The 26969-nt window shown below is 43.6% G+C and overlaps 1 protein-coding gene across 1 annotated transcript; it reads right to left on the bottom strand.

Annotated features, from left to right (window-relative positions):
- Nucleotides 1-295: 295 nt before the first annotated feature.
- RAB11B (RAB11B, member RAS oncogene family) lies at nucleotides 296-26969 on the bottom strand. The gene is made up of 5 exons (XM_075903135.1): nucleotides 26812-26969; nucleotides 19992-20187; nucleotides 18481-18674; nucleotides 17198-17278; nucleotides 296-5318 (listed from the first exon to the last, which is right to left on the bottom strand). The coding sequence occupies exons 1-5, from the start codon at nucleotides 26849-26851 to the stop codon at nucleotides 5173-5175; spliced, it is 657 nt and encodes a 218-aa protein (XP_075759250.1). The 5' UTR covers nucleotides 26852-26969; the 3' UTR covers nucleotides 296-5172.

Raw genomic sequence — 26969 nt, 5'->3', positions numbered from 1 at the left:
CTAGATCCAGCCCCAGGCCTGATTTTGCCCACCCCAGCTGTAAAGAGAAGGGGTCGATGCAACATTTGCTCAAGGAACAGCATTAGTCCTTCACAGCTGTGTATTGCACGTCCATTAGCTCAGTATCTCATACTAGTAAGATCTCCTCCCCAAATGGTCACATCACTGGCAAAGTCAGCAGAGGAGCTGCTAGCCTCACTTTTGGTAGTTCAGTTCTGTTACCTCCCCAGGTCCAAAAGCAACAGATTCCCCATATTATTCTAAGACTATTTAGAACAAAATAATTCACACACAATTTGGTTTGGCAATCTTTATATCCACAATACATAATAACCATGCACAAAAATCAAGTGATGCATAAATCTATTTACAAAGTGAATTGCACTTAACTGAATACAGGAATCATGAGTTTAAAAAAAAAAGTGAAAGGAACCACTTCTCAGTTGCATAAAGGTCCAGGGCTACAGCCCACAGAGCCTGTCCAGTAACACGACCAAAAGAGAAATGCAAATGGCAGCAACGAAGCAGCCTAGAAGCTCACAACACTTGTCTGGAAATACCCCACTGTCCATTCTGAGCTATAAAATCCTACACCACAGCCCTGGCAAGGGTCTGTTCTTGAAGCTATGAGACTTCAAGCTCTACTGGATTACGTCACTTTAGAGCTAAGGACAAATTTCAGCCTTCAGTCCAAATTGCCTGGCTTTTGTGTTTTTAAAAAGAGCAGGCCTCTAATTAGGGTAGGTTCCTTCCTTGCTAGGAAGGGGGAAAGGCATCAGTAGATGATTATGAAACACCTTATTAGATCTGTGCTTCCTCAGAGATAAAGATGTCTGAAGTACCTGTTCTTCCTTTAGTCTCCACTCTGGAACACACCACAGGGCAGAGATGGACTCACTTTCACACCACTTATAGCTCAAGGTGGTGCCAATGTTTTGCACACACAAGGCTAGCACATCAAGCTCTGAGGACTCATTGGTCCAATAGAGAAGCAGGTTTTCAAACAAACCAATTGGCTTCTTTCAATGAGTGACCTGTTCAAATAGCAAAAGCACAGACCACTCCTCAAAATCAAGACTGCATTTCCCAGTTGAAAGAGCAGTTGCCTTGGAGTGTGAAGATACCTCTTGATTCATATGTATGTCCCACAATCTTTTTTTTTTTAAATTGACAAATATACTAACTCTCTTCACCACACGCTGGGAGGTCTGTAGAGGCACCAAGTATAGTCAGCTCCCCCAAAATACCTCTGATGAGTGCAGGGCGGGGAAATCATATCCCTTTCACCTCTACCAAGTTTTGGCAGACAGAGTCCATTTAACAGATTACACCAGACTGTCCTTTGTGGAGTTTCCAACAACAAAATTTGAGTGATTTAAACTTTGCACTGGACCTGACTTTCCTTCTTTGCTCATCAGAGATGAACTCCATAAAAAGACAGGTTGAGAGCTCCTTTCATTGAACTCAGACATCTAGGTAGTTACTGTGACTTCCCCATGTGTGACAGAAAAGAATGTAAAATTGAACAATAAGAAACCCTACTCCCAATAGACAAGGCCAATTTAATGAGGTTCCACTATGAACAGTTCAGTAACAAACACCAGTGTTGGTCAATTTTGGTCTTTTGTCTCCTCTCCAAAACAGCTTCAATAGATGGTGATTAGCTAGTTATTTAATTAGTAAAATGTGCTGCTAATATGGCCCAATCCAGGGCAGAAATAAGTTTCAAGTCAGTAAGGAACTTCAAATGGGAACACCAGCTCATTACACTAAATGGTGAAAGATCTTTTTAATAATTAGTTTAATTAAGCTTTGAAAGCTAACACCGTTTGCAGTGGCTGAGTGAAGCAGGAGCTCGGGGAACAAGCTTTGTGAAGATTTAACTCCCACAGAACATAGCTGCTTCCTTGAGCAGCAGCTTCATATAACAAGGAGTAGACACAAATTTTGTTCTTGGTGACAAAGATCCCCAATAGGCACAAGTGACTGAGGGCAGAAGCAGAGCCCTTGTTTTTCCTTGCATTACAGCTTTGGGACATGGTGCTAATGAGGTTATGCTGCAGCTAAGCAGAGCTCAATTTTTTCACATCAAGAAAATGTAGTGATAAGTTGTGCAGTGGTGCAGACTATTTGTGTTTGTTCGTTCTAGCTGGTCCCGGTCTGACTCTCAGAAAGTTTCCTTTGTCTAACTCTCCTCTGCATCGACTCCACCCGCAGGCACCTGCAGTGCTCGGTATTCGTATTGCATTTCAGACACGTATGGAATTGCCATGGGGTAGAATCAAGATACTTTAGATCACAAGGTAACCCCATTAAGGTTTCACATCTGTGTATGGGAAAACATTTAATGGCTATTAAGATTAAAACTACAGCAAGCGTCCTTTCTCTCATGCTACAGGCCTTGGGAATACCTTAAGCAAATCATTTCCACCTCACTCTGCATCCCCTACAAACCACAAGTCAGTTCTCAGGAGTAGCCCCCTCCTTGTCCACCTACTCCCCTGGTACTAGGGAAGTGATCAGTGGGTCCACAACTGCAGATCATTATGGTAGGACCTCTTAGGACAGATGGAAAGACCCATGTCCTGGACAAGGTCCTTTTATTAGAGCATTGAGACAAATCCTAAAGCTACGCACAAATCCCAGGAGTCAAAATGTTTCTATTCCAGAGCCTAGGGATTTAACTGGATCATGATGCTTACTGCTTCTCTCAACTAGCCAGAAAAGCCCTCACCACTTTGTCATCTTGTTTAGGTGATAATAGTCACCTTTAGAAACAAAGGCCTTGCAGAATAATCACCATGTTACAGGTTAGACCTCCCAATTCCGGGACCAAAGGAGTTTCTGAGGGTGCTGGACCAGGGGAGGATGGCTCCTCTGCTTGTGGATTCTGAGCTCTCCCAGCAAATTGTCAGGCTCTGCAGTCAGCCCCAGGGGTCACTGGAGCTCCGCTGCTCCCTTGTCCAGCAACATCCAATAGGACCATGGATGTTGCTGGACCAGAGAGGTTCAACCTGTAGTAGCAAGTTACCAGGGACTAAGGCCTCTCTCAACAGTACAATTCTTCCTCAAGACATTGGATGTACTCTGGGACTACTCCCCACTCCTTTATACCATGTGCTGTTGAAAGCTCTTTCAGAAAACTAGTAGTAAGACTCCAGCTCCAGAAGTGGTCGCCTGCTCTTGAAAGCAGTATTTCAAACTGCTGTAAGGAATATTTTCGTTACTGTGTGCTTCCCCAGCCAGCCTCCAAATACTAATGGCGAATCCCACACAGCTCAGACCCATCAGAAAAGAGAAGGCTCCCGTTCAGGCTTGGTAGGAGTACTAATCTTAGGGGGGTGTTAGTGCTAGTGGCTTCCAGTGCTGGGACAGCTCCCCATCTTTACCAGGAGGGATTAAACACCTTCCCCATCAGATAGGGACAGGTCACATGGAACGTAATCCCACCACCTGACCTAAATCCTGGCAAAAAACCGTGGTGAACACACTAGAAAACAAACTTAAAGAATTTATGATAAGTTAAGTACTGAGACCATTTAACTACTTAGCTTAAAACTGAATTGTAGACACAAAGGAAATGCATATGGCTGGACACTGTACAAAGAAAAAAAGCCAGAGTTAACTGCCCTTAGCTGCATTACATTACCAGATACAAGACAGTTGACACTGGAATGTCAATCCCTGCAAACACACAATGTACAGTTTCGGATTCACTTTATCAAAAAAATCCCTCACTGACATGCAAGTTAGGGTGTGTCAAGTGAGGCATGGACTCAGCATTTGAAAGCAATATACAGCAACCCCCCAACCCCGCACTCCACGAGCTGCTTTAGCTAGCCCATACAGAACAGATGGTATTCCCCACACCTCGTTCTCAGCACAAAACTGTCCACTGCTAAGATGCAACAATACTAGAGTTGGTGACTGATGGAGTGTTCCCCAAAGGGTTTTCACAAGCTAGCAAGTGACTGACATGTACATGTTATAGTTGTTGGCCCTACTGATAACAGAATCAGTCATATCACATGAATTATAGTTGTTTGGAATTTACAGCCTGCGATTCAGAAAATAGGCTAAGCGTGAAGTAGCAGGACTGTGTGTACTACTCAGGATCTTATCCAGTTTAGTAGAGGTCAAGACAAAAAAAAGTGGGGCACAAGGTCAACAGTGAAAGATAATGGAAAGAAAATCCAAGATGCTATGATTGGACATAAGTTTTACAAAATGTATGAAGAATTGTGTTTCTCTAACAACAAACCAAAAAGCTTACAAGTGCAGGTATGTACAGAACATGAAAATATTGCTTTACTCTCACTCAAACAGATTTAGGGAAAGACCTAGTGAGAAAGCAGCATGCAAAAAAATTCTGGGACTAGAGAGGATTTCTCCTCCAGACACTGATTCTACAGAATAAAATGAATCTAGTTCTACAGCTTTCAAAAAGACCTTAAAATTAATATGCTGGCACTTACTGTACATTAATGTTTGTTAATAAGCCAAGAATAAATATTAAGCCACTTCATACTGCCTGCACTCAGCTGAACAGGCATCCATCATGGCAAATAATGCAATGCAGACATACTTCATTGATCCCAAATAAAACAAATTAAGAAGGAAGATTCCTCAGACCGGAAATAGTAAAACTGCACAGCCAGACTACATCTGCATTCAAGGGAATTTCATAACTAGTAAGGCTATTTTCAATACCACTCATGTGCAGCCACTAAAAACTTCACTCTGATACTTCATCTGGACAGAGAAACAGAACATTTAGTAGATTAGATATTTTCTTTTAAATTTCTTCCGTTTACAGAAACATAAGGGCCGTGAGAAAGTCTGACATTGAGAAAATGAAAACTTAAATGTAGATATTTCTTCAGCCATTAGGAGGAGAGTGCTTCATGGAATACTATCCAGCAGCAGATGTTCTACAACAAGTATGCCTACCAGATCAGTGCCTACATTTCAAGCCCAAAAAAGTCATCACATTCAAATGGGAATTTCAGTGGCAGGGGAATGTTAGCCCTACAGTTAAAGCTCTAAGATGAAAGAAGGGGCCTGGGGCGGGGAGTGGAGAAGAGTTACACAGGGAGTCACTGAATCACAGGAAATACTTGAAAGAAGCCCATACACGTTTCTAACTGAAGCACAGACAGCATCTACAGGAGGTCACAGGTTCTGACAGCACTGGAGTTTGTTGGATTTCTGTCCATCGGTGGTTGGAGGAACACTGATATCAACTACATTGTTGCCGGGAGACTCATCGTGTGCAGATCGATCTGCAATCTGCTTCTGAGACACGATGCGGTAGATTTCTGTAAATGAGAAGACTTGTTAGCAACAGTCTAGACTTGCACACATTTGCTCCAACAAGGTATTTGCACATTCCATACAAATAAGCTGCCAAAGGATACTGTACAAGGTAGTACTGAAGAATTTTAAAGGTAATCAAGGCCTTATTAAAAAAATATAGTCTGACCAGCCCTGGTGCTTACCCATGGCAGACTCTTTCGGCCCCAAAAGGGCCCAATTTACCTTGCCATCACAAGATTTACAGTGTTATCTAGCTAATCCCAAATCTCTTCTAGTTTAAGGATGTTAAAATGCGGTTAATTGACTAGTCGATGGAATTTCCATCGACTAGTCAATAGGCACTTCCGCATTCCTCCTTTGAAATGTACAAGAGTCCCAGGAGGAATGTAGAACTCCACCTACAGCCTGGGGCCAGCGGGCAGTCCTGCTGACTCCAGGCTCCACGAGGGTGCCTTCTTTGAAAAATATACAAGAGTCCCCAGAGGGGGCTCTTGTACATTTCAAAGCTATGGAGGCCAGGGTCAGCGGGGGATCCCCCCTGACCCCGGGCTCTATGCTATGCGCTCCCCTGCACTGAGGCAGCAGTTTCAAAGGGGCAGCGGCCACAAAGCTGGTCCGCATGATTCAAAGGGGAGGCAGGGGAGCCTGGGCTCAGCTGGGGAGTTCCCAGCTAAGCCCAGGCTCAACGGCAGCTACCCCTTTAAAACACCACCTCCACACAATTCTGTGCAGCACTGCCACTTTGAAGTACTCCTCCCTCCACCCCCGGCCTTTGCTGCCTCTATTTCCTACCTGAAGGTAGGAATAGGAGATCCTCCGGAAAAGGGCTTTATTCCGGAGGATCGTGCCAGTCTAGACACTCTTTTCCGGCTTTTCCCCAAGCCGGAAAAAAAGCGGCGGACATGTTTATTTAAATATATCCCCCGCGGACTTCCCTATTCTGACTTGCCTGCTTTGCATGCCTCTTCCGGAGAAGGGGCCAGTCTAGACGTAGCCAAAGAGTCCCATAACGGAATACTATATCATAAAGCAAAGTCATTTCTTTTCAATTCAAACTAATCAGTTATGCCTTGAAGCAGGGGCATTAATGGTCTTGTAACTCTTCAGAAGGAACCATGTCAGCTTAACATTCAGATTCCACGACTTCCCTAAGCAATTTATTCCAGTGCTTAAACACCCTGACAGTTAGGAAGTTATTCCTAACATCCAATTTAAACCTCCCTTGCTGCAATTTAAGCTAATTGTTTCTTGTCCTATATCAGAGATTTCCCCCCTCCTCCTTGTAAAAACACTTTTTTCCAATCTTCTTTCATAGCTCACGTTTTCCAGACCTTTAATCATTTTTGTTGCTCTTCTCTGGACTTGCTCCAATTTTTCCACATCTTCCCTGAAATGTGGCACCCACTACGCAGGCAGTCCCCGACTTACAAACGGGTAACATTCCGAACACCTGGTTGTAACTCAACTTGGTTGTAAGTCGGAAATACCCTTAAACATGCTGCCCGAAAAGCTTGACGTACATGGGTCTCACCTAGAAATTATAATAATGGGGTTAATGGGAGGTTGGTCGTAAGTCGGTGTGTTCATAAGTCAGGGAGTGACTGTACTCCAGTTGATGTCTAATCAGCACTGAGAAAAGTGGAATTATTTCTCATGTCTTGCTTACAATAATCCTACTTAACTTTTTGGTTTACCTTAACCCAGTGTTTCCCAAATGGTGCTCCGCGGAACCCCAGGGTTCCGTGAAGCAAACGTAAGAGTTCCGCGAGAACCCGAACACTCCCCTCCCCCCGCCCATAAAGAGACAGAGGAGCCCGGCGTCCAAAGACGCTGGCTCCTTCCCCGCTCCCCTTTCAGACATCTCCCGCTGCCGCTCTGCTTTTACCACTGGACCTAGCAGCAGCAACAGCTACTTGTCCCGCTTCTGCCCGATCAACCCAAGATCCCTCCCCCACGTCCCCGCTGCCGCTCTGCTTTTACCACCGGAAAAAGCAGAGCGGCAGCGGGGGACGTGGGAGAGGGATCTTGGGTTGATCCGGCAGAAGCGGGACAAGCAGCTGTTGCTGCTGCTAGGTCCCTTGGTAAAGGCAGCATGTGTGTATGTTGGGGGGGGGGGGGAAGGGGGGGAGTACTATCAGTGAGTGGAACACCGGAACTCCTACTCACTGTGAGGATCGGAACAAATCCCCATACACACTGAGGACACGTGGCTCCTGTGTGTGACTTTAAGTTTAAGAATTCAATCTAATATCAAAATTCCCCATGGATTGTTGGTTAAAAGAAGGAACTTTAAAGAGAAAAGTGAGTACTTCAAATGCCAATATTTTTACTGAAACCAGCAATGAAAATACTGAGGCAGCTCAAGTTAATTATGAAAAATTTCAGCTGACTAATAAGAAACGCAGGTATTGTGAGGACTATTTGGCATTTGGAGTCATAAGCAATGGAAATGAAGATGCTCCAGGTGCCCAGTGTGCAACAAAATATTATCTAATAGTTGTTTAGTACCTGCTAAATTGCGAAGACATTTTGAAACAAATCATCCAGAATACAAAGATAAAGACATTCGTTTTTTTAAGCAAAAGCTTGAATCGCTTGAAGAAAGTAAACTCTTCATGTCAAAAATTGCCAAATCTGATAATGAAAATGCAACAGAGGCGTCTTACAAAGTAAGCTATCGTATATCGGTCGCCAGAGAAGCACACACTATTGGGGAATCACTCATAAAACCATGTGCAAAAGATATTGTAACCTGTATGTTGGATCAGGAGTCTAGTAAAAAAGTTGAGGCTGTGCCACTATCAAACAATACTGTCACACGTCGTATTCACGATCTTGCTGCTGACATCGAGAAGGAGCTTATTTTTCGGCTGCATTTATGTGATGCATATGCATTACAATTAGACGAGTCCACTGACGTTGCAGGTCTTGCAGTTCTGTTTGTATTTGTCCGTTATGATTTTAATAGTTCTACTGAAGACTATTTACTTTTATGTGAATTTTTGCAAACCAATACAACTGGTGAGAATATATTCAATTGTATCAATAACTTTATGAAAACACATCAAATAAGCTGGGAAAAATGTGTTGATGTGTGCAGTGATAGTGCCAAAGCAATGGTAGGAACAGTGGCTGGCGCTGTAACACAAATAAAAAGCGTAGCACCAAATTGCACTGCAGTCACTGCATTCTCTCTGGTAGTTAAGAATATTTCTCCCTGTCTTAAAAATGTGTTGGACGAAGCAGTACAGATTATTAATTATATAACAATTACAATCAAGACTGTTCAAAATTATGTGTGAAGATATAGGTAGTCAGCACACAGCCCTGCTTCTACATACAGAAGTCAGGAGGCTATCACGAGGAAAAGTGCTGGTTAGATTATTTGAATTGCATCATGAGCTCTCCGTATATCTGATGGATCACAAATTCCAACTGTCTGATCGTTTAACAGACTTTTTGTGGTTATCGAGAGTTGTGTATCTTGCAGACATCTTTACAAAACTAAATGAAGTAAATCTGTCGCTACAAGGAAAGAATGTAAATATTTTTAATGCGAAAGACAAAATTTTGTCATTGTCACGGAAGCTACAGTTTTGGATCTCATCTGTAGGACGAAATGATTTGGATTGTTTACCAACTCAATGATTTCCTTGAAGAAAATGGATACAAACTTGATGAAGATATTCGCAGCGACATTGCAGATCATCTCCGCAATTTATACACAAACATCATTAAGTATTTTCCAAACATCAATGACAACAATAACTGGATTCGAAATCCATTAAGTTTAACAGAAAAGCCGGTCAGTTTTTCTACACAAGATTATGAAAACCTAATTGAAATCGCTTCAGATGGCCAATTAATACAAAAATTTAAAGAAGTTTCTCTGATTACATTTTGGAGTGATTTATGTCAAAGTCAAGAATATTCATCTTTATCAAGACGCACAGTTCGTCAGCTGTTACCCTTTGCCAGTACATACTTGTGCGAAACTGGGTTCTCGAACTATGCAGCAACGAAAACGAAAAACAGAAATCGACTGAATGCTGCGCCAGATATGTGAATCCAACTTTCTAGTATTAAACCAAATATAAAAAGAATTTGCCAAGAAAAGAAAAACCACTCTTCACATTGAAAGCTATTAATATAATTTATATTATTTGATAGTTTTATTTTTGTACATATTTAATATATTTTTGTTGAATATAAATGAATGGTGTTATATTCAATATGTTGAATTTAAATGAATGGTGATCTCATGACTGTATTTAGCATCTTATTACTACCAATTGTGGTGTACTGGCAGTCTGTGTGTGTTTGGGTGTGTTTTTTTTTTTTTGCTCGACAAACTTAATCCCTGGCTAGGGGGGTTCCTTGAAATTTTTCTGAGTTTAAAAGGGTTCCGTCGTCAAAAAAAATTGGGAAACACTGCCTTAACCAAAAGAAGGCTGAGGGGGGACATGATTGCACTCTTTAAATATATTAGAGGGATAAATATCAGGGAGGAAGAGGAATTATTTAAGCTTAATACCAATGTGGACACAAGAACAAATGGATATAAGATGGCTAGTAGGAAGTTTAGACTTGAGATTAGACGAAGGTTTCTAACCATTAGAGGTGTGAGGTTCTGGAACGGCCTTCCAAGGGAAGTAGTGGGGGCAAAAGACCTATCTGGTTTCAAGATAAAGCTAGATGGGTTTATGAAGGGGATGGTTTGATGAGATAACATGATCTTGGTAACTAATTGACCATTCATTATCAGAGGGAAATAGGTCAATGGAGGGATGATAGGAGTTACTATAGAGAACTTTCTGGGTGTCTGGCTGATGAGTCTTGCCCACATGCTCAGGGTTTAGCAGATTGCCATATTTGGGGTCGGGAAGAGTAGATTGACAGAGGCCCTGGAGGTTTTTTGCCTTCCTCTGTAGCATGGGGCACAGATCACAGCTGGAGGACTCTCTGCATCTTGGGGTCTTCAAAGTATTTGAAGGCTTCAATATCTGAGATATAGGTGAGAGGATTATTCTAGGAGGGGTGGATGAGATTCTGTGGCCTGCACTGTGCAGGGGGTCAGACTAGATGATAATGGTCCCTTCTGACCTTAAAGTCTATGAGTCTACTAATACACCCCAGAATGATATTTGCACTTTTTTTGGCAACAGTATCACACTATCAAACTGAACTTGCCGTTCACTATGACCCACAATCCTTAGTACTCCTTCCTAAGCCATCATTTCCCATGTTGCACACATGCAACTGAAGGTTCCTCCCTAAAGTGGAGCACTTTGAATTTCATCTTATTTACTTCAGACCATTTCTCTAGTTTGTCCAGATCATTTTGTATTTTAATTGTAGCCTCCAAGGCACTTGCAACCCCTCCCAGCTTGGTATCATCCACAAACTTTACAAGTACACTCTCTATACTGTCATCTGAATCACTGATGAAGATGGTGAACAGAACCAGACTGGTGAACTGGTCACTATGTTGTAAAATGTTCAAATTAAAGACCTTCAAAATCAATTTCATTTCACTCCTTGTGCCAGTTGGGCAGACAAAGAAAGGGGGTCTGCTTGGAAGTCACTCTTCACTGCCCATCATACTGTTCCAAGGGCCATCAACTTCCACGTGGCAATAGCTGGGAAAGTCAGTCTTCAAACAAACACCAACACTAGCAGGGATTTTGAAAAGCAATGGCGCAAGAGGCCCCAATGGGTTGCAAGGCAGGATCTATTGGGAGCCATTATTCCATGCAAGTGGCCCATCAGCTTCTACAGTAAGTTACACTCAGGACCAGTCTAAAGGCACAAAAACAATTTGGTTTTAAAAACCCCATTAGATTATACCCCAACTCCATTTCCTGGCAATACTTTGAAGCACCTATATATCAAGGAAAACTGCAGTCCCTGTAGGCATCTGACAGCAGGGGACAAGAACATAAGCGTCAGATAGCAAAAGGCCCTGGAGCTCAGACTTGTCGTAGGGTACGTCTAGACTACATGCTTCTGTCACCAGAGGCATGTAGATTAGGCTACCAGACATAGGAAAATGAAGCGGTGATTTAAATAATCGCCGCTTCATTTAAATTTACATGGTTGCCGTGCTGAGCCGACAAACAGCTGATCAGCTGTTTGTCGGCTCAGCGCGGCAGCCATGCAAATTTAAATGAAGCGGCGATTATTTAAATCACCGCTTCATTTTCCTATGCCTGGTAGCCTAACCTACATGCCTCTGTCGCCAGAGGCATGTAGTCTAGACGTACCCTTAGTGATCTGAATCAGTGGAGCTGGTCAAAGACAGACAGCCCAGAATCAATCAATCTTGCCTTTTTCAGAAAAGGAGAACTTTTGGGCCTTGCTGATACTTAGGCACTCGTAGTAGTAGTAGTAGTAGTAGTATCAATCTCAGATTCAAGCATCACTACATTTCATCCTGGTTTTGGAGCTAGTGTTGGCTCAGTATGTTTTCAGGAAAACACAGCAAGTGACATCACTCCTGCCTGCTTCTGCACAGCCAGGGGTTGCATGTCTCCCCACTTCTGGATGATAGGTTCATGAAGGACACCACCAGCTGAAGAGGAATGGCTAAGTGGTTTTATCCTTAGATGCCATACAAAAAAAATACCATAACAAATTTGTGCACTGTTTGGTCCTATTTGGGTAACAACTAAAGGCTTTGTTAACTAAAGTATGGATCATGACTACCTGTGAATGGATCATGACTACCTGTGAATGGGAATGAGACTGGAAGATAGACCTGACTGTGACAGAAATCGGAGGCTTCTAGAGAGTCTGGGACAAGAACAAAAAGCCACTCTAGTATTGCAGAACAGAAGCTTAGAGGCATGAGGGAGACACAACAAGTGTGAATGGGGAGTCCCCATGAACTCTATTAGAGCCAGATTCAGATCTTGTGGTAGAGGCTGCTGAGACAATACAAGGAGCAACTCTACACCAACTTGGCATTTCCTTCTTTACAAAGAAGTATCACATTAGCCCCATGTGATGCTATGGCAAAAAGGGAGTTTGGGGTCATCATTAATAACCACCTAAGTCCTTTTCAGAGTCTCATCTGTGTGTGAAATTCCTACAGATTGGCTTACAGCCCAAAGGATTGGGTACAAAATGTGTTCCCTGTTGACTGTGCTAGCTGAGGATCCACATTCTTTGTGACACTGTTCTCTCTACCTTCAGCCAGCTCTGGTTGTTCACAAACCCACCCTGGCATAGCAATGGCACTGTCAGAATATAGGAAAGCTTGTGCAGCTGTATCACATTTGTATTTCCTTTTCTCAGGTTTCCCCTTTGATCGAGAGATGGGCCTCATGAAGGCCTGGACACTGGTAAGTAGCTTCCAATGAAAGACTCCCTTCGTCTTCTTACTTTCTGCTGCTGTTTGTTGGCATCCTTGTCCACAAGAGAGGGTGGGAATTGCAACCTAGGATATAGATGACTTGCAATGTCTCACAGAATTGTAGGACTAGAAGGAACCTTGAGAGGTCATCAAGTCCACTTCCCTGCACTCATGGCAGGACAAAGCACCACTTAGACCCAATCAACTAGTGATTGTCTAACCTGGTCTTAAAAAAAAAAACCACCACACACACACACCCCCTCCAGGGGTGGAGATTCCTCAACCTCCCTGAGCAATTTATTCCAGTGGTTAACTGCCCTGACAACTGGGAAGTTTTTCTTAATGTCCCATCTAACCCTCCAATCCTACGCCTCAGCTGCAATTTAAATCCATTGCTATTTTTCTACCTTGTCGTCCTGACAGAGTTTTAGCTACTTGAAATCAGATTTATGTCCCCACTAAGTCTTTTTTTTTTTTTTTTACAAACTAAACTAACCCATATCATGTTTCAATAATTTGTTGCTTTTTTCTGGACTTTCCCCAATTTTTCCTGAAATGTGGTGCCCAGAACTAGACACAATACTCAAGGTGAAGCTTGATCAGTGCAGAGTAGAGTGGAAAAAATACTTATTTATTATTTAGCCATTTGGAATGGAAATCCATCAACCATATGAAGAAACTTGCACAGATACAGACAGACATCATCTTTCTATCCAAGTGCAAGAAGATGGACATCGTACCCAAAGGACTGAAAGCGAACAATCCATTAAGATCAACATACTGTACTGACTACAGTGAAAGACTCTGCCTCACACTATCCAAGAAATTAAGGAATCACCTGATAAGTATTTTATACAAGAATTACTATTCTTACATCTTACTTATGACACTTCTGCTAATACATCCCAGAACAATATTTTCTTTTTTCATCAGTATCACACTGTTGATTCACATTTAGCTTGTGGTCCAGTACAACTTCCTGATGCCTTTCCACAGTACTCCTTCCTATGCCAGCAGTTCCCATTTTGTACGTGTGCAACTGACTCCTTCCCAAACTGAGTACTCTGCATTTGTCATTATTGCATTTTAAGACTCTTTCTCCAGTTTGTCCACATCATTTTGAATTACTATCCTATCCTTTCTATTCTTGTTCCCTCAGAGCTCCCAGCATAGCATGTCCTTGGGTATGTGTCAGTCTTCCAACCCATCCAAATGGCCCAGCCAGCACAGTCTTTTCCTTGAGCAGGACTGTCATACTTGGGAATTTACCCTTTGAAGAACCTCTGCATTAGTGACTTTACATCACATACTCAATATTAAAGCCAAGATAAACAGTGTTAAGTGGAAACTGTTTAACTTTCTCCTGATGAGCAGGCTTTGAGTTGTTCCATGCTCTTTTAGTTAGTCTGACAAAAGTGGTGGCAGTCTTTCCAATGCAAATATTTAGTTCTTCATCCAGTGAAGTCACTGCAAAACTTAAGCAGCTGAACTTAGGGACTATTCTAGATGGTTTGTGGTAACTGAAGGATCCTATGGGAAATTCCCCCCACCCTGCCACAAGTCTTTTCTTAATGCTGATGGTGAAAGCAACGTCCTGACAGGCACTTGAAAGGCAGCCCATCCATGAGTTCTTGTCATAGACGTCTTGGGCTATAAGGGCACTATGAGCAGCAAATAGAAGTTCCCCGATTAGTACTTTTGTGACAAGTCAGGACAAGTTGAAAAAAGTTCCCCATCCAATCTTGTGTAGACACACACCAGCTTTCATATCCTTAAATACACAGTGAGCTGAGGACTGATGTGCTCAGGTACCAGAGGAAAGGTGCTGGGAAGGATCGTTTGGGGGAAGTAGCCCAGAGAAGATGCTGCCAGACTGGGAGTAAAAGAAACCCTGACTGTTGCCACTGCTTTCGGGACCCTGGGCCAGAACCCAGAATAGTGGATGGGCCTGGGTTCCCCCCAGCCCTCCCCCACTCCTCTCAGTGGGGGACTCTGTAGTAAAGAGACCAGGACTACAAAGGGGTTTCACCTCAAATTGTGGACTAGCCTATGAGGAGTATGGCTCAACGGGCTGTAAACCTTGCCTCTAGAAAAAGAAGAGACTGTGTAGAGGGTCACAGCGAGCCTCTGAAGCAAACATTGTCTACCAGAAGCACAGGACCCACAGGGCAGAGTCAGAGCTTTACCACAGCCCACAAAGGTAAAGTACAATGATCTGTGTTGCTCTCCGCAAATAGGTCTATGGTTGATCTTCCAGACCTGAAGCCACACCGATTTAGAGTAGACATGATCTGACTACTGTTGTAGGCGCTTTAAGCTGACTTTCCCAAAAGCTTTTCCTGCTACACTTAGTAGCGAGATACTTCTGTAATTGCTGCAGTCTTCCCTTTTGCCTTTATTTTTATTTAAAAAAAAATAGATGTTTGCATCACATGTTTCTTGGGGCACCTCATCCTCTTCCCAGCATATGAGTAGCAGATGAAGAAGATATGGTAACAGGCTGTCTTTCCTACTCTCGTGGATTTCCACAGGGATGCCATCTCTTCCAGGAGCCTTGCCACAGGATAGCAAAAGGCCTTGCTTAGCTTTTCTGCAGAATGCTCCACTAGAGAGGGGTTTGGCCTCTCTAGTTTCTTGGCTATAAATCTTCACTTTGATAATACTCAAGTAGAGTCAAGTCAGAAATGAAATCCTGGTACCACTAGGACCATAAATGGTACAATCTATATTGGTCAACACCAAGTGCTGGGAGTTGGTCAATCCAGAAGTCTCAGGAAGTACCAATGGCTTCCTGCTGATGAGTGCCTGAGGAAGGTAATGGATGGAGGAAATACCATCAAAAGGCAGATGAGCAAATTCACTCATCCATACAAGACAGGCTGGTTATCGGCCACAGCTGAAGGGCCCAACCTAGTGGAGCTCCGAAAGGCAGGCAGATCTTCTCTGTACTGGCAACTACTGCAATGTAGCTGGTTCTAAGTGTATCAACCCCCATCCTTCCTTTGGCCAAAACCAGTGTCAAGAGCACAGCTTGATTTAAGATTTAACACTTCCCCCTTTTACTAGTATAGTGTTTCTCAACCCACCAGTGGGCTGCAGGAAGGGTCTAGGTGGGTTGCATGTGCCCCAAAGGCACAGCCCCACAGCACTCTCATTGCCCCTGGGAAGCAGCATGAGTGGGGTCTGCATAGAACAGCCACCGCCCAGAGGAAGTGCCTCCAGGGCACGCCTAGGCTGTTGTCTGCTAGATGTCTCTGGCCATGCTGCTGTCACCACCACTGTCATGCCACCAGGGCTGCACTCAGCACTGTGGGCAATGGGAGTCAGGTACTGGCAGCAGTGTGGAGCACGCAGCCCGAGCCAGCAAGTGGCCAGTCAGCAGTGATCATGGCCCAGCCAAAGGGACAGCAGCACTGACAGAAGATGCAGAAGGTAGCAGGACTGGGACAACAAGAGCAAAGCATTGGGGGAGCCATACATGGAATTTGTGAGCAAGGCAACAGAAGCAGCCAACTCACCTTGACGCAGAAGAAGTCTGGCACTATGTGCAACCTCCCCACCCTGGCCAATTCGTGTTCAGGGGCTGTTTCAGTTAGGTCCCCCAGATATAAAAAGATCTGAGAAGCTAATTCTCTGCCAGGACAAGGACAAGGACAAGGACAGCCTATCGGAGGTTTTGCATTTTCCTTTCCTTTATGTTACGTATCCTGTCCTCCACTCCCCCATACACAAAGCAGTGACGACCTTAAATTACAGGATATATGAACCCTATTAGAGTTCTCTATAGAGCAAAAGGGCTGGGAGGGGGATGAGCAGAGAGCAAGGTTTAAGCAGGGCTCCACAGCTCTGTATGATGTGTACAGTGCTACCCATGTTAGCACTTAACTCTAGTGTTCCCGTGTGTTGGAATTCTAAATAAACTGATTAAATAAAACTTCATCTAACTAAAAGATAGTGGTGCGCATGTGAACAAACATGCTCACTCACACAGTATACAGGGAACCCTCGCCATCTGTGGAGGATACGTCCTTGACACCACTACAAATCCTGGGGCGGAAGGAAGCAGAGTGAGTACCTCATTATCCCGTGGCTCCTCGCCACTGCATGGGTGGAAGAGGAAGAAAGGGAAGGTGAATCGCAGGGGTCTCCTGTATATGCAATTGGGAGGGGGGGACCCTCCAGAAGAGCAAATGCAGTTGCTGGGTTGCCTTAAAGAACTTGGTGATTACTACGCTCCAGGGCCAACAAAACCCTCTTTGTTCACCTGTATCCATCAGAAGCACTTGCAAGGGCACAAATCCCTTCTATATGATCTGGGCATCACAAACTAGCAAAAAAAGCTCCAGAATTTCAACTGCTAGCCTTAATTTTCTGTATCCAGTAAGCCCATTTTTGGTTTTTCATGGGAGACTCTAGACTTACCCAGCTGGTAGGCACCCATCCTATTGAGGCTCATTAACTTTGTGTCACACACAACCCTTGAGCACATCACACTGCAGACATGCATGCCAAAAGGGAAAGCCATACCTGTAAGGATGTTCTTGAAAGCTTCTTCTACATTTGTAGAATCCAGGGCAGAAGTTTCAATAAATGATAAGTTATTTTTTTCTGAAAAAAAAGAAGAGACCACTCAGACTTGAGCAGCATTTTTAATTCTAGGCCTTAGCTTAGATATCTTGGCTTATATAACCAGGACCTAGTCTTGCTTTCTCTATGACAGGAGAAACTACACTGCTTGTTCAAATGGATTTGGCACCTCACTGTATTTAGCTAACTAGTCTTATCAGCAGTAGCAATCCCCAGCACCTGAGCACATCACCCTCCCTTCACTCCCTCTTCTGCAATGCAACAGGGCTCCCTGCATACTATTATTCCTGACAATGGCCAACTACCAGTGTGATGCAGCTCCCAGTGAGAGCACAGTCATGTAGACGGGGAATGCAGGATTCCCCCTCACTCCACTCCCAGAGACTTACTGACAGGGAAAAAAAAATAAAAATCAGAACTTCCCTGTTACTCCATAGCCAATCATTCCCTGGAGACAGCACACTAGAAGGGGCAGGAAACAAGGAAAGGGAGTGCCTTGCCTCCAGGGGTCATGTCCCAGTGCTACCACCAACATTTAAATGCACACACAACACAGTGACTGCCAAAATGTGAGACCTACAAATGGAAATTTACATTGCTGCCCCCGCCCCATCACTGACTATGACTGAACAGCTGAGGTTCAGTCCTTCCATGCTGCACTGGGTTTCAGTAGCCCATACAAGCGAAAGACCCATGATGGCTGTTGAGATTTGTGACTGATTGTTACGTTATGTCAGCCAACTCCAAGGCAGGGAGAGTTTTATAAGTTTCCACAACCAGAGGCTAAGCTTTGGTCAACCCAAATGATTCACTGTTTAGTGAATGGAACACTCAGAGAAAGATTTGTTTTTGGTGGTTTATGTACTTTATTCATCCCTCAAGATCCTTTGGAATTGGTTTTATTTCAGCAACATTTTTCATCCAGATCTCTTCCTAGCCTGACAAGAGAAGCAAGAAGGGTCTGTGCTTCAGAGTCCTGGCAGCCCTGGGGCAGGATTATCACTGGTTTGCAAGAAGCTTCCTAGCTCTGGGTCTCAAAAGAGTTTCACCAAACACCGCCGTTCAACCAGTAAGTGCACTTTTTCCATTGCAGGGGTGTATGTACATCAGAGCTTCCAAATGGAAGGCTGCCCTTGTCTGAGATGGAGTACTTCAGTCTGCTACACACCACATGCACAAGTGAAAAACACCAGCTGAACAGATAAGACATGCAGTTCACAAACCTGCAAAAGCCCGGGCCTCATCTGTGGGCACAGCTCTCAGATGGCGCAAGTCACTCTTATTTCCCACTAGCATGATGACAATGTTGTTGTCTGCATGATCTCGGAGCTCCTTTAGCCAACGCTCCACATTCTCGTAGGTCAAATGTTTGGCAATGTCATAGACAAGGAGGGCCCCAACGGCACCACGGTAATAGCTGGAACCACAATGAATACACAGTTTTAGAAGGAATTCACTCAAAATCGACAGAAAAAAACTTTAGTTTTCCTATTGTAATGTTCACTTCTTAGAAAGAGAGCTATGCTTGTTTTTAAAAAAATAGAAAAAACTTCAATAAAGGAATTTAAAAAAAAACCCAAGAGACTGACAAATCTGGTGGCTATTTCAAGCAGGACATTAGCAGCATAAAGGGAAACTCACTTTCATTTCAAAGAGAGTGAAACGACACTTCTGTTCAGAAGTATTGCTGGATTTAATCTCATAGATCTTTCTACTGTGAAAAGTGGTTACTAGAAAAAAAAGACCAATATTGTCATTTGACTAATCCCTCACCAAGGGAAAAGGCAACTTAAAATAGTCACTCACTCCTTTAGTTAGGCACTCTTGGCTCCTGCAACACCATCTCTTCATGCATATCTCCCAAGAATGCCATGACCCCAAGTGTCAACATTTCACCCCCACACCTCTCCAATTTAACACAATAGACATGGACACTTCGTGTGTAATTCAGTAACAATGTCCATAGAGGACACCAGAAAGGTCCATCCAGCTAATCAGAATGTGGCTTTGGATAACTAGTCTCCCAACAACATTAATTTCCTATTTTTAGGGATGTTCCCCACCACTTCTGCCAACCCTCTCTCCAGAGCGATTCTGCCCAGGGGACTAGCAAAGCAGGGGGAAGTCATTCGCTGCTGGCCAACAGTGGGGGGTCCCCCACCACACACACACTGGCAGCAGCGGGGGAAGTTGGGCAATGCAGCCCCATCTTGTTTTGCTTACCGCTTCCCCGATGCCCAGGAACTCTGGCCTTGCTAGCTGCTGGCCAGTCCCTTGGTCTTCCCACCCATGGTGTTTTGGGGAGGAGGGGGGGGGGGGAAGGCAGGGAGGGGGACATGTGCCCCCTTATACTCCCACACGTCACCCCTGTTTACAAACAGGCTCTGAGAAGCACTAGTGAAGTCAGTATAAACCACAATTTCATACAGATAAAATGAGCAAGTCAGCAGTTATTTAATACGATTGCTGTGACACTTTTGCATTTAGAACTGATTTTGTAAGCAAGTAGTTTTCAAGTGAGGTGAAACTTGGGACACACAACAGATCTGACTTCTGGAAGAGGGTCAATAGCATGAAAAGGTTGAGAATAACTGCAGCACCGAGCCTCACTGACTGCATGTGTGTGCTGATTAACCCTGCGAGAGGGAAAAAGAGAGAGAGAGAGAGAAGCTGATTTCTCTTCCTCCTGCATCTCCACCAATAGTAGAAGAGAGTGGTGGTGAGTAATACTCACGCTGAGGTTATGGCACGGTATCGTTCCTGCCCTGCAGTGTCCCAGATCTGGGCTTTTATTGTCTTCCCATCCACTTGGATGCTCCTTGTGGCAAATTCCACCCCAATGGTGCTCTTGCTCTCAAGGTTGAACTCATTCCGTGTGAAGCGTGACAGAAGGTTACTCTTTCCTACCCCAGAGTCTCCAATCAACACAACTGGAAGAAAGCAGAATGAATCCTTTATCTTGAGACGGGGAGAGAAAACTAATGATAGTATTTTATGACATGGTAAATTTGAACTCATGACACATGAAAGATTACCCTTCCCTGCTCCAGAGTCCCCAATCAACACCATTTTATCGAGCCATAGGCCTACCCAAATAGAGCCTGCCCAGATGTGGAGTACAAGGCTCCCTAAAAATAAAAGCTATTTGCAATCCCTTCAATACAGGATTCATTCTAGTAAACTTTTGCTAATTAGGCATAAGCGAGAGACTCACATAGAGTTAGGCACAAAGTAGATAGTAAAACATTTGCCACTATGAGCAATATCTGAAAGAAATCCACATTTCATAGGATAAAATTTGTAATTTATGTAGTAGTTTCTAACGGTCACTTACCAATAATGATGTAATCTACCAATGGTTCTCAACCTAGGATCCAATCAGCACATAGCAGCAGCCCATGCAACATCCTCAGGGCCACACAGGTAGCACTGAACGCAACCCATATTACACATGTAGTCCACAATGGTACATAGGTTAAGAACCATTGGTATAAACTAGGGATTAAAAAAAAACTAAAATATTAACTATGTAACTGATAAAAATTCTATTGGTTACATGGTTAACCACTCCCAGGGCTGCCAGTGGTACCACACAGTGGAACCAGGCCACAGGGGGATGCACCTTGAGCAGCCCTCTGCCTGCAGCGGGTCGCAAGTGAGGAACTGCTCCCAGGCACAAGGTCACTGGTTACCTGTTCAGATCCCTAGTATAAATAGCAGTGAAGAGATTTTTACTGCAAACAGGCTCATCAATTTTACAAAAATACTAGCAATTAGATGAAAATTGAATTAATGCCAGATGCCAGTGCCACTTCTTGAATCTGGGACCTGCCACACTTACGCATTGTGTTATATACTAGGGATGTTAAAATTAGATTAATCAACTAATCAAATAGTCAGTGGAATTTCCATCAACTATTCAGTTAGTCGATAAGGCCACTTCTGTTTAGAAATGTAGTGAGAGCCTGCTGGGCTTGTTCCCCCTTTGAAACATACACGAGCCCCAGCAGGGACTCTTGTACATTTTAAAGATGGAATGCTGCCAATGAACCCCTGCCACCTCCCACAGAACCAGAGGAAACTAGCTTTTAAACCGGCTCCCTCCAGCACCTCCTCCTTCCCCCCCCCTTTGCTGCCTCATTCTGATAGGGGCAGTGGGCGGAGGCAGGGGGGAATGACTAGTTGACTATCCAATAAGCTTTTGCTTATCGGATAGTTGACTAGTCGCTTACATCCCCAATATTTACCGTGTCCTGACTGGCTCAAACTCCACAGTGATAACAGACTGCTCTTTTATTCTTTGGACATCTCCCTCTCTCACCTGGGAGACTCCCCAAACTAGTTCAAACTGAATTCTTCAGATGCCAACAAAGGTATGACCAAAGAGCCTGAGTTTAAACTGACTCAGTCTATTCTGATCCAGCAAATGACAAAATCAGATTTCCATCTAAGGGAAGGACCCCAATCTTCAAGGAAGGACTGACACCAACCAGAAGCCGCTGGGGAGATGATCTCTGTTAAGCTCATTGGTATCCATGTAAGTGTGCTTTTTTTTTTTTTTTTTTTTTAAACAAACATTCTAAAGTTTCTACATTATGAATTGAAGTACTTGCTTAGAAAGAACTGTGTGGTAACTTAACCTCCTCATGCTATAACACAGCTAACAAAGTGCAGTAACAGGCCTGTTTAGGTCATCTGTCTTGCCGGAGCGTCTCCCAGTACAGGTAAGGAACTATGCAGCCTGGAAAAACCCTGGTCAAGGGGGACAAAGATGCAGGTCTCTTTCCAAGAGAGGCGATGATTAAGGATCCCAGAGTTGACACTCTTATGGGACTCTGAGGGGGAGTTATAAGTTCAGAGAATACAACCATCATGCATCCCTTTTCCAAGTGTTACTGAAGTTGAAGAAGGTTCTAAGAGACAGACTGTGGGATCTCTCAAGCAACAAGGGTTAAATATAGTGGGGGGATCCTAAATTGCTTCACTGACTTCCTCTTCACTTAATGTGGTACCTCTGCCTGGTAGGCAGGAGCAGACACCATATCCATACACATTTAAGCAATTACATTTCTTAACATACATTTTTGTATTGTTAGAAAAAGGATTTACTAGATTAATTTTTCTACTCATGATCTGTGTTAAACTGCATTTGGATGGTAATTTGGATTAAATTAAAAATGCACAAGACATTTTTAAAAACTTCCTTAGTTCAGTAAAGACTTTGGGATACACAAGAAAAGCATGAGGATGTATTTTATAATTTTATCAAAGTTCATATTATCTGTAGTCAGTTAATTGAACTAAACTGATTGTTGTGATCATCATACCCTTGAAGATTATAGAAAAAAAGTTAATTTAATCTTTTCAGACCTCTTTAATTCAGAGATCGGAGATAAAAAATAAGGTATCCTGCTTTTACAATTCTGAATGAACTAGCTGAAAAAACTGAAAAAATATTATTCTGTGTATGTAAACAGAGGCTTCTGCTGTGAAAAGCCATTTTAGCACTTCAGCAAATTCAGGTTCCAGGCACTGAACAGTGACTTCCACCACTCTGATGGTTTGACTTCCTTTAAAACTCCAGCAAAGATTTACTGCTTAAATTACTTTATTAAACATAAATATACTATTAACCTGTGCCAAGTCTTGCACCTCCCATTTCAAGTTTAATTTTAAAAACAGATTTTTAAAGAAAAAAATTTAAATATGAACAAATCTAGTTTATTTAAATCATAGCGTTTAAGTCAACCTAAATAAGAGACCTCCTTTGCCACCAAGGAGTGGCAGTTCAGGGATTTCTACACTACAGAGTTAGTCAACAGAAGGCTGCTTATGCTGACCTAGCTTTAAGCATCTACAAGAGCATGTGAGTAACATAATTTTGTGCAACTATCGCTACCTTTACTACTATGAAGTTTCAATTACATTGACCTGGGTAATTCCAAAGAAGCTAGAGGCAAACATTTCTCTACCTCTTGATGCAGTTTAACAAAGGTCAGCAATTTTTCCTCCCTGCAGCCTCCAACATTTATTTCAATTTAAAAATGAACTTTTCTATAACTACTGATTTTCTTGTTAGGGGACAACAGAATTTATAGATAAGGTAAATCACTTCAAAGACTATTAGGGGTTATTATAAAACACTGAAAGACAACTCATATCTAAATAGACCATTGAACCCACATGCTGTCTGTTTCATTTACAATTCAAAGAAAAAAGTTTCTGCTATTTAAAATGCCAATACTGCAAGCTAATTTGCTAACCAAAAAACCAAGCTGTTTCAGCTTTGTGTATTATTCACGAACAAGAAACTTACTTCAAAGTGCCTTCACTGGCATTTTAGTTCTGTTCTACCACATGCAGACACTAGCTTGCTCTTTTCCAGCTAGAGCATAACAAAGCTAGAGCAGTGCTGATAATGGACAATTTCATTTTCATTAATTTAAAACAGAAAACTAGATGTGACTGAATATGCACAACATGACACTAAAGTTTGGACAGGTGTATTGTAAAAGAATCTAGTCTTCCAGAGCTGTTTTCTGATCATAAAAACTTTCACCCTCCAAGTATAAAAACAAGTTTGTTCATAAGCTTCAGAGGAATAGCCGAGTTACAGACTAACTGGACCAAAAAAAAAAAAAAAAAAAAAAAAAACCACCTTAAAAAACAGCAAATAATCTAGTACAGTGATACGCAACATTTTTGATCTGCGTCGTGGGGGCCAAATGCTGGACCCAGCCCCCGGCCAGATCTAGGCACTGCACCGTGGGGACCGCCAACTGCTGGGCCCAGTCACCAGCTGACTGGATATAAGCACCACACTGTGTGGCCGCACCCAGCCCCCGGCTGGATCTAAGCACCACATGGCTGCCAACAGACGGGCCCAGCCCCCAGCTGGCCAGATTTAAGTGCCATGACCTCCCCCGGGGAAGACATCCGCAACCTCCTTGGCGGTCACGACTCACAGGCTGCGCACCATTGGTCTAGTAGCACCTTAAAGACTAACAAAACATGTAGATGGCATCATGAGCTTTCGTGGGCAAAACCCACTTTTTGCCCACGAAAGCTCATGATACCATCTACATGTTTTATTAGTCTTTAAGGTGCTACTAAATTTGTTCTCGACAGACTTCAGCCATCTCTTATCCCATCTATTTTTTAATATTAAACAGACACTCCCACATACACAAGAATTGACCATATCGTGGAGGGGAACAATACAAGAGTGAACTGGCTTTAGCAACAGTCTATGTTCAAGTTTCTCAACCATTTCCAAATACTGAACAGTCGGTGTATGCAGAAATTTCACATTAAACATTACTGTTGTTCTCTTGGCCACTAGGGTGATCATCTAAGTGGTGAAAAGAGAAAAGCCCAATTTAAAATGCTCCTATCTTTTAACAACAAAAATTGATAAACTTAACTGTTACAAGTCACTGGGACCAGATGGCATTCACCCAGGAGTTCTGAAAAAACTCAAATGGGAAATTGCAGAACTATTAACTGTGGTTTGTAAACTACCCTTTAAGTCAGCCTAATGTATCTAATGATTGGAAAATGGCTAACGTGATGTCAGTATTTAAAAAGGGCTCTAGAGGTGATCCTGGCAAATACAGACCAGTAAGTCTAACATCAGTATTAGGGATATTAAAATTAGATTAATCAGCTAATCAAATAGTCGATGGAATTTCCATTAACTATTTGACTAGTCAACAAGGGCGCTTCTGCTCTGAAATGTAGCAAGAGCTGCACTGCATTCTGCCTTTGAAGTGCCAGCAGGGGCTCTTGTGCACTTCAAAGCAGAACCACCCCATGGAGCCCAGGGTTTGCCGGGAGCAGGGGGGGGGGGGAGGGAGAGGAGAGGAAGTAGAGGGACTCCTCACTGGCCCCAGGCTCCATGTGGCACTTCCACTTTTTACAAAAGAAATGCCAGAGCAATAAATATTTTTAACAATTAAAATATAACTGAAGTTTTAAACCTCATCAGGTGTACTAAGCCATTCCAATGACAGTTGGAAGGATACTTGTACATATCTTTCCTTAGCAAAACGTGTCTGTAAAACTAAAATTAGAGCTAAATTATCTCCACGTGCTTTTTTAGGGTACAAATGCAGGGCCTCTTTTACACAAAATTACTGTTTGGCCTCCTTTACAAATACTGAAAAATTAAAAAGTCGTTCCTGAAAGGCAGTTGTGACCTTCCTGTTCAGACCACCATATGGTTGCTGGAACAGAGGGAAAGACAACTCAAGAACCAATGCACAGAAATAAGGGCAGATCAGAAGACCAGCAAAAAAATATTTCCTCAATACCTGCTCAATATATAGTTCCACAAAGAGGTAGAGTTGGACTTGGGCTTAACCACTGTCTTATTACTTTTGAGATCATAGTCTACACAACAGCCCTATCTCTTTCCATGTCAGAATCAAGATCCTACAGCTAGAAGGGGAACAGCAAAACAGTGTTTTACTTATGGGACAACAGATAATTCATACAAAAGCACTGTCCCTTCCTGAAAATTTAAAGTCTAATTTAAGTTCAGATGTTTAGATACAAGATCCATGTAGTGGTGCATATTTTCATCTACTTACATTATTATTGAGGGGGGGAAATGAATTAGGCAGTTGTCAAGCTTTGAAGTCTTAGGATACTGAGCCATTTGAAAAACTGATAGTAGAGTTTAGCTCCAAAAGGGATTTAGAACCAGACCTGACAGCTTACCATACTTTGAAGCTAATCAATTAAGTTTTAATAGTGGTGGGGAAGGAGGAAAATATTTTCCAACTATTTGGCAGTTCTTAAAACAAGTGGGTTATGTAGTGAAACACATATTCACTTTTATGAAAGACACACAAACTGCTGCTAATGGAAAAACATAATTTCCCTAGCAAGCCCAATATATGCATGGCCACCACCAAGAAAAAGAACAAGTGCTTTGTCTACATAAAAAGAATAAAGAGTCAGTCTCTAATGTGCCACAAGTTGTTTTTTGCAGATACAGACTAACATGGCTACCCCTGAGAATGTGTCTCCATACTGAGTCCTAGCACGGCAAGCAGTGGCGGACTGGGGATATTAAAATGCACTCAATTAAGTAACCAACCAGCCATGTAACCCTTGTGGGACGACAGCCGACTCCCCAGGAGTCAGTGGGGGTGGAGGGAGCCGGCTTTAAGCCAGCTTCCTGCACTACCAGCTCCTGCCCGCCCCGATACAGAGAGAGCCCGAAGGGTAACCGGGTCCGGGTGACTGTCACGTCCCCAGTGCGGAGCCGCGGCTCGCCCGCTGCCCACGACCCGGCTGGGAGGACGCTGCCCGGCGCGACACCCCGGAACGCGCCCACCGCCTCCCCTCGCGTGCGGGGCTCCGGGGCGGGGCCCTGGCTGCCGGGCGAGGAGACAGCCACGAGCCGGGTCACTGCACGCGCCGCCCGGTGCCCCCGGGCTGAGCCCCCGCTGGGCGCCCCGCGGGCGGGCGGGTGTCATGGAGGCGCCCGCGGGCTCCAGGCGGCGGGAGGGGGCGGGGACCGGAGGGCGCGGCCCCGCCCGCGCTACCTTTGAAGAGATAGTCGTACTCGTCGTCCCGGGTGCCCATGGCGATGGCGGCGCGGCCGATCCGCTGCTGCCAGGCACCGACGCGGGGCGGGGGGAGGGGTTGCCGCGGCCGCCTATCAGCGGCCTCCGGGAGTGGGCCACAGCGCGACCGCCTCAGA

This window comes from Pelodiscus sinensis, chromosome 19 (assembly GCF_049634645.1).
Source record: "Pelodiscus sinensis isolate JC-2024 chromosome 19, ASM4963464v1, whole genome shotgun sequence".
Classification (NCBI taxonomy): domain Eukaryota; kingdom Metazoa; phylum Chordata; order Testudines; family Trionychidae; genus Pelodiscus; species Pelodiscus sinensis.
This window is presented reverse-complemented; position numbering and strand designations above follow the sequence as displayed.

What these genes read in the sequence shown, in the direction of transcription:
- RAB11B (XM_075903135.1), bottom strand. Translation starts at nt 26,851, where the DNA reads ATGGGCACCCGGGACGACGAGTACGACTATCTCTTCAAAG. An exon ending in GTACGACTATCTCTTCAAAG is followed by an intron (nt 20,188 to 26,811) that starts GTAGCGCGGGCG and finishes GCTTTCTTCCAG; the next exon opens with TTGTGTTGATTGGAGACTCT. An exon ending in TACCGTGCCATAACCTCAGC is followed by an intron (nt 18,675 to 19,991) that starts GTGAGTATTACT and finishes TTGTGGTTCCAG; the next exon opens with CTATTACCGTGGTGCCGTTG.